Genomic DNA, 12,211 nt, shown 5'->3' with positions numbered 1-12,211 from the left:
CGCTTCAGACCGGTGGACTTCTGCGTTGTGTGTGTTATGCGGTGATCGGACAAACCACAAAACACCAAGTCTGGGTTTGGAGGCTCTCCATTCATTTAATCTATCAATCGGGAGACATTAGCATTAGCACATAGCATGTGCTCCAGTTCTCCAACCCGATCTATACAAAATAATAGTGTTAGCATGCATCAAATGTTATAAATGCGTAATAGCAACTCAAATGAAATTATCCAAACACCTATCATTAATACAGAAGGAAAAGTTTCTAACTTTTGATGTGATTATTTAAATGTTTTGGGGGATTTCTGAACAAAGAGCACAATGTTTTTATTTGATAGAAATGATTCTGAAATGTTTTATATTAATTGACATTGATGAACAGACACACACTTTTACAGTGTTTTATTAAAGAACATATTTACATGATTCCATAATTTAATGTACATTTAACGTTTCAAGACAAGAAAAAAATTCTTGTATTTTTGTTTTTATATATTATTGATAAATTACTTTTGATTTACCAAAGTCATAAATCAGTCATTGTCAAACATTAATTCAATCTGGAGAGACTCAGACGGAAAAAACAGCGATTAAAAAGGTTTATTGACATGCATGAATTTAAAGTTCTTTGGCGCTCGGGCCCCGGCTGAGGACATTGAGCTGTGAATTACGATCAGCTCGGATGAGCATTCCCGATGTTGGTTAGGAATGTCATCCCCCGGGACCCGACACTGGTGGTGGAGGTCGGTGAAGGATGGGAGCCTGAAGAGTGGAGGTGGAGAAGGGGCGGAGGAGGGTTGAGCGCAGCTGGAAAGCGGAAGATGCCATGAATGGAGGTCCTTATCAACTGGGCCTTGGTCGGTGATTGGACGTGACGTGGCTTGGTCCAGCGTTGATAGGTCGGCAGAGATGAGCGGGATGCGCCGATTGGATGATGCAGGTGGGGCTAAAGAATCTTCCAGTTTGAATTTGCACCTAGGCTTCATTATACATATTTTTCTTACTTTTTTCCAGAAAAAAAACTTATTACAGTATCATGTCAACTCTGCTATTGACAGCAAAGAGTGAAAATAATTCTAACAGAGTAAATTATTTTTATTTCATTACCATAAGCTGTATTAATACACTAGTACTTCAGATTGAGATATTTAAAAATACACAAAAAGTGAAAGAATAAAACACATTTATTTATTCTGTGTTTATTATTATACTGGGAACACTGGCCACAGGCAGACCTTCAGTCTGCTGGTCACACTGGGAGAACTCCAATGACTTCTGAGACGTCCTGGTACACAGGCTAAAGCCAAGGATAAAAGAGAAATTGTCCAAAAGTGTCATAGAGAATATATGTATTTTTCCATCACATTCAGAAAAAAGACATTTTCAGCATGATGGGGCTCTGACTCGTAGGCCTAATAACGTTACTCATCACTGTTTTGGCTGAAGGAACCAGGCAGTTGAACCATTACAGGTCATTTACTCAGAATGTACTACAGTGTGAACAACATGGCGACATTCATGTGACAATATTTTATTAAAATTTATTAAAACTAAATAACCTACAGTATCATTGCTGCATTATTTTTTTTTACATCTAAAATAGATATTTCCCAAATAAGGTCTATTTTTATAACTAATTGTTCCCTTTAAATGTTACAATTTAATAAATTGTTAATATTGACTACAGTCTGAGTCTCCTGTAATTTATTCTATATCAAAATAGTAGTGTAATTTCTTATATATTCAGTGTTTGATATTTTGGAGAGAATGTGGAACACAACACTACAGATTTGGATGTTATCAATTTGGAGACACTGGAATGTGTGGACATTTTAAAACACTCATGTTTCAGTTATTAGAGACAGAAGTATAGGAATTGGCACTCAGGGAAAGGTTTGTATAAAATAACTTTTTGCAAAATAAAGAGACGCAAACTGGATGACAAATGCTACACATTGTGGTCATTGCTGCTGCGCATTTTCTGTATTTTTACAGACTTAGCATTTTGTTACAGCAGTACCGATCCTGCAACCCCTAACATAATACATCATCACACCAACATCCCCACTCCTCAACAACTACACAGTGAGGGCGGGGCCGCAGGGGCCGCAGGAAAGGGTGTATCGCCCAGAGTGTCAAACAGGCTAGGACAGCCTCTGTGTACATTGGAGCTGTATTCTCATAAAATGAGCCCTATCAGAAGGTTTATATAAATGTCAGTGCAAGCAGACCTGCTCTGCAAAAACATCTTACAAATCATCCAGATCCACAGTAAGTTACAAATTCCGAGGCGAACAACCAGGCTCTGCGATGTCATCCGAGGCCAACATGCGGAGGTAGGGTAAGTGCCGCCCCACGTCTAGTTCAATGGATCAACAATAAAGCTAGCTTTGAGCGAGTAGGATGGACTTTGTCTATAAAAAATATTCAGCTACTCAGTGAGTATTATATGCTTTATTTCTTTTTTTGGCAAAGTTGGCTGTACTGTAGAAGTTTGGAGTCCTAGTTTGGATTATTTCACTCTCAATACATGGAAAACCATCCATAATTAATTATTAGTAGGCTAATAATTATAAATAATTATTTATAGTTATAAATAATTATTATAAACAGTGCTGCGTAAAATACTAGTGAAAATACTAGATGGCACTTTACAAACCAGATCCAGGAACAGAATGAAAAATAAGCACTATTTATTCAGCCGTACTGCTTACTTGGCTCACAGTTTTCAGTGGTGTTGACAGATGTAGATGTGAAACATGTTCATGTTGTATCATATCAGTTTATTACATTTCAATGGTTTAGAAATACACAAAACGACCACAGTTGCAAAGAGCTTCCTGATTGTGCATCTACAAGTGTTTCAGTATTGAAGCTGCATTTAAGGAACACCTGTTGTGTGTTTATCAAGATCTAAAGTTTCCTATTTGAATGGCTGACCAGCTTCACTTGAGCTATTTTATACTTGACAAAACCAGCAAAGCGGCCAGAAAAAGTGATTGGTATGGGAACCAAGTGGTACCCTGAGTGCAACAATAAGTTATAGAGTCAGGACCTGCGAGACTGAGTAAAACACATTAGTCACTTTTATCAACACCTTTGTTTGTTGGTGTCACATTGGAAGTTGTCACAGAAATCCTTCAAAACTGGGAAAAGAAATTTCAGAAACACACATATTTGTGTCGTCCTAAACTGTAACAGCCTTCATGCAATTCAACTTTTACCCTTATGGGACTCAATTTTGAGGCACTACAGTAACCTTTGTGATGCCACCACAGTGGCCCTTTGCTGCCCCATTTTGAGTTACCAGTTCCCTCCACATCAAGATGTTGAAATCCCAAGAACTGGTCATATAAAACCATCTTGAGTTAATTGACCTGGTGTTTAGTTGCTTTTGTCAGTACATGTTTTACAGCAAGGTAACTTCTGGAAGCTAAGGGAATGTTTGGGAAGCCTTTGGTTTGGGACTTGGAACGTCTTACTGCTATTGGAAGCCTATGTTACAGTAAAATAAAACTACACTGGCTGATTAGAAGGTGCTTTGACAATGGTACGTAAGCAAATCTGTGACCTAATCTGAGGAAAAAACAGTAAAAGTAATTTACAGTTAACCCCTCTATGCATGGAGTTTGGGGACAAATAGCTAAAATCCACAAATATTTGAGATGCCCTATAAACACACAAATAACAGCCTATTTCAAACGTTCAAACACCAAACATACCTTAATATGCATTACTACACACATCGGAAACCTTCTTAGCACTACTGCAGTAGCTAATGTCTATGCTGTGAGCATAGGAGTATAGCCAGTCAGCAACCAAGGAAAATAAATGGTACTTTTGGATTGGCTGTTTTGGATAATGTGAGAAGTAGCATTGTGGCTAGGTATTTCAGTTTCCCAAGCTGCATTTTCTATTATTTCAGATAGCCTGTTAGAAAACATTTGTGAATAATCAATAAGTAAATTCACAAATATGCGCAAATGGACAGGGGTCCACTATAAATATACCCTTTCACATTGTTAGCTAGATATCACCCACATCCCTGGCTGATGGCGGTCACTTCTGCAGGGAAAAAATAATCCTGTAAATGCAGTTTGTGATTGGTTGGTCAACAAAAATGTGTTGAAGCTGTAGAGAAACTATTTACTTGTGGATTAGTCCTATTGTACCAAAACCCAGCAGTGGAAACTTCTAGAGCATTTAAATGTCCTTTTTATGGCTGAAATGTTGAGGGAAATAAATGTAACTGTCATATGGATATAAGACACTGAGTAAATCTCATTCGTCAGTTCTTTCTTACAAAGGTCCAGTAAGTAAAGCAAGTTTATTAGCAAAACTGCAATTCCTATGACAACCAAGTGCTCCTAAGAAACGCTTCATCTTGCAATGTAGAAACTTTAATAAATATATAAAACAAAATAAATATGCAACAGTAACGACAGTGAGTGAAACAGTATAAATGAGTCAAACCTTTGTGTTGTGTGTGGTATGAACAGAGATATCTAACAAGTTTATCTGTGACATGGTTGAAAGTATACAGTAAGTTTATCCCACTGGGATGTTGTTGTGTCCAACCACCATAATGACCATAATTGTGCAGGTGAGACTTAACGGTGAAAGTCCCTTAGCGCAGAAAGGAGACTAAGGCTGTGTTCACACTGCAGGCTGAAGTGACCCAATTCAGATTTTTTGTCAAATCGAATTTTTATGCCAGGGCCCTTCACACTGCCACACATATGCGGCCTGTATATATTCTGCAGCGTGAACGGGCAATGACCTGAAAGTGTCCCACATGCGCATATCAGGACGCAATAGTAAATTTGAAGTTGTTGTCCAACCGGAGCAGCATATAAACAACTTAACCCTCATTATAGTCTGTCATGGTTGTTGTTTTTCTTCCTGCTTGTGCATATCAGGATGCAGAATAGGGAGATCTGTTGAGTATCAGTGACGTTCAGTTCGGATGAATGCGACCTTGTTGGGTTCTGCAGGGGAGTGGTTTCTCTACATTTACAGGGTGGCAGGCTGACGGGATCCAGCTGGTGCTCATCAAGACCAATCAGCGAAGGCCTTTAATAGGAGCGGCTTCCCTGAGGCAGACGCCAGATGATTTTGCTTCTATAGTGGTACACTCTGGCTCTCTGTGCTGCTGTTACTGTGTTTAGCTTGTTCTGATTCCTCTCTCATCTATTCCCTCCTCAGAGAACCAGCCCTGATCACCCCCTGGTGCTCAGACTACCTAATTACCTGGTCCTCGCTGCTCTGCTAAAACTAGCTCCTGGATACCTCCACGACCACCAGCCAGCTGCTGCCTTTCCACCCTCAGTCTCATGCTGGAACTCCTTCCCCCTGGAAATCCCACACTGCACCGACTGCTGGAAAACCCATGTACCCACCTCTGCTCATCCTAACCCTCAGACAGTAAGCCATCACCAGGTTACACCATCATTCCCTTCAATTGCTTCCCTGTTTAACCACTCACCTTTCCTCAGTTCCTCCTCTGGCCCGGTTCCTCCCTGCTGCTGCAGATCAATGCCTCTCTATTCTCTCCCCATTTGCACTCATTATTCAATAAATCTGTTAAACTGCGCTTGGTGTCCGTAGTTGTTGCTTGCCTTCGAGTCCTGGTAACCTCTCACCATGACAGACCTGGACGTTAGGCCACATTTGAATTGCATAGGTATCAGATAGGGGTCACATTCAAAAGGAGTCCGACCTGTGCTGTTCAGTCTGTCATAAAAAGATTAGATACAGGTCGCATTACATCAAAAAAATCGGAATTGGATCACTTCAGCCTGCAGTGTGAACGTAGCCTAAGAGGCTCCTTTCTGCACTTGGTAATGTTTCCTGAGAATGACAGAGAAAGACAATGTAAGTGTTGCCAACACTGATTTCACAGTTGTTGATGCATACATCATTGTCTCCAGTTTGTTGTTGGATTTTACATTTGGATTATGTGAGCTGCTGGTGCAATAATCAGGCAATGGGACAATGTTAATTCTGAGACTCACCTGCTGTTTAAGTGCATTAACCCTCACAGATGACAGAAAATTAAACCCTGATGAATCAGTGGAATTTTGGCTATTGGCTTAATTCAAGTAAGAATATAAGCATTTCCATTCTCAGTTATTCGTCTTTAGTTTTAAAAGGGAAATTACACCATACTACTATTAAATCAGTATACATGTTCATTATTGCTTTGTACCCAGACAGATCAACATTATCCCTGTTCATCCATTAGTGTGCGTATATTGTAACTGTGTGTTCCATTTGATCTTTGAAGTTGGAATTGAGTATAGTATTATCTTGAAAAATGTGGGCAAACTATGGCCCCTTTGCCACATGGTCTTTTTAATCTGTCCCACTGAAGATTGGTACGGAATTGCCCAAATTAAATCATATAATCATGACTCATTCATTTGGTCTAATCCTGTAATTCCTGGCGTTCCACCAGGGGGCGCTTTAGGCGAAGTGATACATGACTTGATTTTGTGGACCTCGGACTTCTCTCTGTTATTACTCTGCTGCTGCTGTGAACTCTGCAACAATGAGTGGGCCAAAGGGAAGAAAAGTTGTGAGTGTCGAGTGTTCAATAAGGAATGGATAACTAAATATTTTTTCACTGAAGTCCGGTCAAAAGCTGTATGCCTTATCACTTTTCCTCCAAGCATGCTAATTATGCTAACAACCAGTCAATGGAAGGACGATTGTCTACCGCGCTGAGAATGGCAGCTAGTTTCATCTCCCTTCACACAAAGACCCTGAAACAGCACCTCAGGAATTGCAGTTGGAATTGATTGATCTCCAGTGTGACTCTGTCTTAAAGGAGAAGTTCAACTCTCTTAAACTGGATGGGTTGTATGCTTCATAAAGTGCAGCCAAATTTCCAATTATCCAGAAGATGGCACAGAGCATGCTGGTGGTGTTTGGCTCTACTTACGTGTTTCGAACAGACTTTTAGTGTGATGAACAAAACACCTTAAAGAGTTCAGCTGAGTGATGAAAACCTCAGATCTGTTCAGAGAATTGCCACAACAAAACTAACACCTGACTTTGATGCACTGGCAAATAAGGAAGATAAACAAAACTGTTCCCACTAAAAGTGAATGTAAGTATTAAAACTGTAATGCTTTTATAATGCTAATGTTTAATATGTATGCATCTGGTGCTAGCCCGGCCCGGCAGTCAAATTTTAAAAGTCGATGTGGCCCCTGAGCCAAAAAAGTTTGCCCACCCTTGATGTGTGTGCATATTTGACTGCCCTGTGTCTCCATGTTGCCCTGTGATCTGATTGGCAACCTGTCCAGAGTACAACCAACCTCTTGTCTGCACTGCTGCAGCTCAGCAGTCTGTATATTTGCTCAGTACTTGTCTATTGTTGAAAACAATTACAAAATTCAACTCATGTGCCCCTCCCCCCACAAAATGCCACTCTGGGCAGTTACCCATATCAGAAACCGCCACTGCAAGACACATCTGTTTCTCTGCTCATCATTTTCAGTGGGACTTTTTTGGGCCTGTTTGGGGCAGTTGGGTTATAGAGGGACCATTGATATATTCAATTCAAATTTAAATTCAAAAATACTTTGTTAATCCCAATGGGAAATTATATTATATTTTCTATATATTACTGGATTGAACATCGACTATTAGCCCCTAAAGCCAGTGATTTGTTAACGGCAGATGCCATTAGTCATGTCCACAAAACCACTTACTGTTCCAATGCAGGATGAGCAGGAATCCAGTGACGTGTGGTCAGAGGAGGCAAATGAGGCAGAGACTCACCTGCCATAATGGAAAAATATGATAAAATAATATATATTGCTATTTTTACCCCGTGGTTTGTACTGTAAAGTCTTTATTTTTTATTTAGCTTAACCAATTCTGATTATTTTTTCTTCAAAATCGCTGAATTTTCGCAATTTCCCATTCAAATGCTCGGAAGCAAAGCAGGTGATTCAGCAGCGAGTTGAGCCTCACCTGAGATTGATCAACCTCTCACTAACTGCACTGGCTGCCATTCTATGGGACCATGATCCTCTTGTCTAAACGTCGCCAATAAAATGGCTAAAAAACATTTAATGTATGAAATGATTTTTCATAAATTAGTTTATGTATATAATGTAAAGTGTTTTTTGTCACCAACTGTGTGTGTAACATGTTTCGTGTGCTGAGGAGCGATCAGAAACGGCAGAGAACAGATTCGAGGCGAGGCAGGCAGTTCTCTGGCCTCATGGCAGGGGGCGCTCATGATCCCACACATTGTGACTCCACAGAGTAAGAGATGGTAACAGCGAACTAGCCATACAGTAAAGTGCAGCAATATATTTATAGTCATCTTCTGTTACCACAGCAATCACTTATTAATAATCGCAAAATAAACATTAAGCCTAAAACCATACTACTGCAACAGACTGAATGTTCTGCTCTTTGTGTGGGAAATGTTTGAGCGTTTTTTTTTAGGGGCATTGTTGCCAGTTGCTATGGCAACAAATCTGTGTGTGTGTGTGTGTGGCCTGGCCAATGCAGAAAGGGAGAAAAACGTGGTTTTGAGTTGTACTTCAACAATTTCCCCCTTTGCTGTGAGCACAACACAAAATTAATACTTAAATTTCCAAGTTTTGTTGTCCGCATGCATGAAATTTCCTTATGTAAACATGCAGGTGGTCTACATTTGTATATCTGATTATGATTAAGTCAGTGCCTCACCAGCATTGCACCTCACCGCAACTGCAGGAATCTGTTACAAAAAGGTCATAGCCCCCATATTGCTGAACCAATTTTCTTAAAATGTTGCTTAAATTAAAGAAGCAAAAAAAGTGTCAATGTTTGGACATGTAAATTATGTATTCTCTCTGGATGTAGATATATAAACAACTTTGTTTCTGTCAGTTCTGTCAAGATGCAATAGAGGATTAAATAAATGTCTCTTTTATAATGGCCAATAATTTAATTTGACCTAATTGCTGCTGTAGGAGCCATGGTTTAAAATGTAACAAATTTTGACTCCTATGCTTTATATAATATTTTATCCTATTTTATGATTGCTTTCAATATTGCCACGTTCTACAAACAAATGATGCAATTAGTCCAGGGACGTAGAAACCCAGGAGAACAACTTGAAACCAATTGTATTCTTTTTCTTTTCCATTCTGTCAGCTTAACGTCACACACAGACCTGTTGCCAAGGCAACTTTCAAACAACAGCTCCAGGAGTTGAAGGAGCAAAGATTAAGTTCAAGTGTATTAGGAATTAACATAAGAAAAAACACACTAAAAAATTCCCACACAAAGAAATACCAAAACAGAACATTCAGCCCGCTACAGATTTCTGTTTTTTGAATTTTCAGGCTTGCTGTTTATTTTGCGATCATTAAAAAGTAATTGCCTGAACTCTTGTGGTGGTTGATTAGCTAATTTAAACACCTGCTCTACTGATAATCTGCCACAAAGTAGATGTGTGGGTTGATTTATTTTTGTACTAACTGAACCGAAACACACTGAACTATGCAGCTTGGGTATGTTACGCATAGTTAACCTACTTTTCACTTTAATTCAAACTTTTTACTGACATGTGAAATGTGATTCTCTTGGACCTTGTTATCTTGCTGTCATAGAGTTTTCAATTAATAGCAAAACAGTGTCCTTTTTTCAGATTCTTTGTCATTTCCCCGACCACCGATATTGCAGGCTCAATGCAAACCAATAGCGCATGTGGCGCACTGCAAGTCTTGTGATGTTCACTGACCGGACTTGCCATTTATGTTTTACAATGAAATTTTAAAAAGCAGTCGTCTACTGGCTGTTAATATTTTATACACAGATCGCAGCTGCTGCCAAGTTACTGTCCACAAATATATGCAGGCACATAAAGTAAAAATGTGTAGGAAATATTGGGGGGGACTGTCCCCCTCAGGCCAGAGTTGATGGGGACATGTCCACACCAGGCCTTCAGGAAGTTACGCCTATGTTCTCATATCTTAGATCCGACTTCCAAGATAAATGGAACACACCAGAACATTTAGCTTTGAGAGGATAGCATGATTGCAGTGACAGATGTGGGAAGAACTGCTTGGTGAGAACCACATAAGATTTGAGACCTTATGGTGGCTTTCCCTTTTCAGAAATGGTTAAAGTCCCATAGTCCACAAAACATGTCTGTAGTACCATACTAATCTTATGAATGCTTAGTGAGTCTGGGAGACACAGGAAGAAGTCCTGGAATTTGCAGTTTTTCCAGAAGCCAAACTGTAGTTGGATCACACCAGGCCATTGACCAGGCCTTTCTCACAATCCTCAGCCAGATGCTTCCAATGCTGCCGGTTTTTCTGACACCCTTCCAGCAGAGGGCAGCAGTGCTCTGATAAGCCAGCCAAGGTCTGTGAAAACAACAATGACAGAAAATGCCGGGGTGGCTTTTGTCTGAAAGTCATTTGGATCACTAGATGGAAAAGACAGAAACAGTTGGGTCCAAATTACCTCATATAGCTGAACACAAATGGCATCAATGAAGGAAACCTGCATGCTGGGTATCTTATCTCTTTTCTCACGATTCATAAGATCCTGAAGTAAAAGGCATGAAATGATTATAAGCAAAAGTTGTAGTTTCTTTATTTGGCAGTTTAAGTTATATGACAGAATAAATTCCAATATGTTATGATTTGTCTTCTTACAATAGGCTCAATGTTCAGTTCCCGACGCTCTTTGTCCCCCTGTTCAAAGAATTCAGTGGCCACAAGTTCTGCGATCTGCAAAAAGTCAACATTTGACTGCACACACATATAAGCCAAAACAGAAATGAATACAACTGTTTTTTAGGCTTATTCCAGTGTTTGAAGCTGGAAACCCCAAATGCTACTGTACTGATGATGCGTCACATCTGGCATTTTAATGAAGCTCCCAATGACATGGTATTCTAAATGAAAAATATTTCTTAACACTGTCAAACTTTAAAAGAACAAAAAGTGAAATACAAAGACAGAAGCAATAAATCTGCCAACAGGCAGGTTTAAGTCCTGCTATGTCAAAAGTCTGTGCTTACAGAGAACAGCCTCAGGTTCCAATCAGCATTACTCTGTGGAAGTGAATACTGACGCCACCTGCAGGGCTCCGTGGGTTGGTAATCAAGCCTCAGAGCAACAGAGCAGGAGGACTCTGGCTGAGTAATATCTTATTATAGCTCAGAAAAAACAACATCCAGGAAGTCTTTATTTACTTGTGTCAGTGAAAGCAACACCTTTCCATGTCTGCATCAAAACAATGAGATTTACAGAAAGATTTAGGAGTCATTCAATGTGGAGAATGTCCACATTAATCGATGACCAAGTCTAATTTACATGTCCTAGTATTCCCTTAGATATTATATTAGTGTTTATATTTTGTTCTCTACTGTCAGTAGATAACTGAAACACCAAAGCATGCTGGACTTTATTCAACTACAAGTTTACTAGCAGCCAAGAAAATTAGCACTTTAGAATTTATCTGGAAAAATACATTTGGGGGAAACCAAGTGCAACAAACAGTTAGCAAAAGCGCTAAAAGAAGATTTAGTTCTGCCTTTAGTAACATGTGTGGCCCTCAGCTTTGTATTAAGGCTATGCAATATTAGGAAAGCTGGGCGATATGTGATAATGTTGATGAATGTTGTGATGATGACGACATGAATTAAATCAAAATATCTAATGACAAATAAACTGACGGAATGTCTTTCTGCTTTGGGTTTGTTGCAAACAGACCCCATGTAGAGAGCAGCTAAACTAAATTAATTTAGCAGAGGGCTTGAACACATGGTATTCACATGGTATGAACACATGGAACACATGGTAATATGGCCATGTTCTACAAACAAATGATGCAATTAGTCCAGGGACGTAGAAACCCAGGAGAACAACTTGAAACCAATTGTATTCTTTTTCTTTTCCATTCTCTTCATTCTGACATTATTAGCTGACGTCTACTGCAGTCCAAACAGTTCATTGCAAAATATCTATAGTGCACAGTGATGTTGAGCAACACCAGATTTTATTAGGATACAATATAGTTTGTTATGTTAAGACAAGCTTTCAGTCTGTCTTAACATAAGGTAATGTTTGCTAAGAAATTTAAAGTAAACCATTTCCTTTAGTCCTAGAAGATGTGACGTGTTGTTTCTTACTAAGACCCACATAAGATGCCATCCTGTCTGTTGCTGTTTCCATGTTACAGATCA

The 12,211-nt window shown here is 39.4% G+C and overlaps 1 protein-coding gene across 4 annotated transcripts in view; it reads right to left on the bottom strand.

Annotated features, from left to right (window-relative positions):
* Positions 1–2,676: 2,676 nt before the first annotated feature.
* Positions 2,677–12,211, bottom strand: part of pde5ab (phosphodiesterase 5A, cGMP-specific, b) — a 126,494-nt gene continuing 116,959 nt past the window's right edge. For 3 of the 4 annotated variants that reach the window (XM_028038300.1, XM_028038298.1, XM_028038301.1), the window contains 4 exons: positions 10,677–10,751; positions 10,483–10,566; positions 5,653–10,382; positions 2,677–4,977 (listed from right to left, as the gene is read on the bottom strand). In XM_028038300.1, coding sequence (XP_027894101.1) covers positions 10,263–10,382; positions 10,483–10,566; positions 10,677–10,751 — 279 coding nt within the window. In that variant the 3' untranslated portion in view covers positions 2,677–4,977; positions 5,653–10,262. Of the gene's footprint in view, positions 4,978–5,652; positions 10,383–10,482; positions 10,567–10,676; positions 10,752–12,211 lie in introns of those variants that run through there. The other variant, XM_028038303.1, reaches the window with a different exon arrangement.

This window comes from Xiphophorus couchianus, chromosome 14, assembly GCF_001444195.1.
Source record: "Xiphophorus couchianus chromosome 14, X_couchianus-1.0, whole genome shotgun sequence".
NCBI lineage: Eukaryota > Metazoa > Chordata > Actinopteri > Cyprinodontiformes > Poeciliidae > Xiphophorus > Xiphophorus couchianus.
This window is presented reverse-complemented; position numbering and strand designations above follow the sequence as displayed.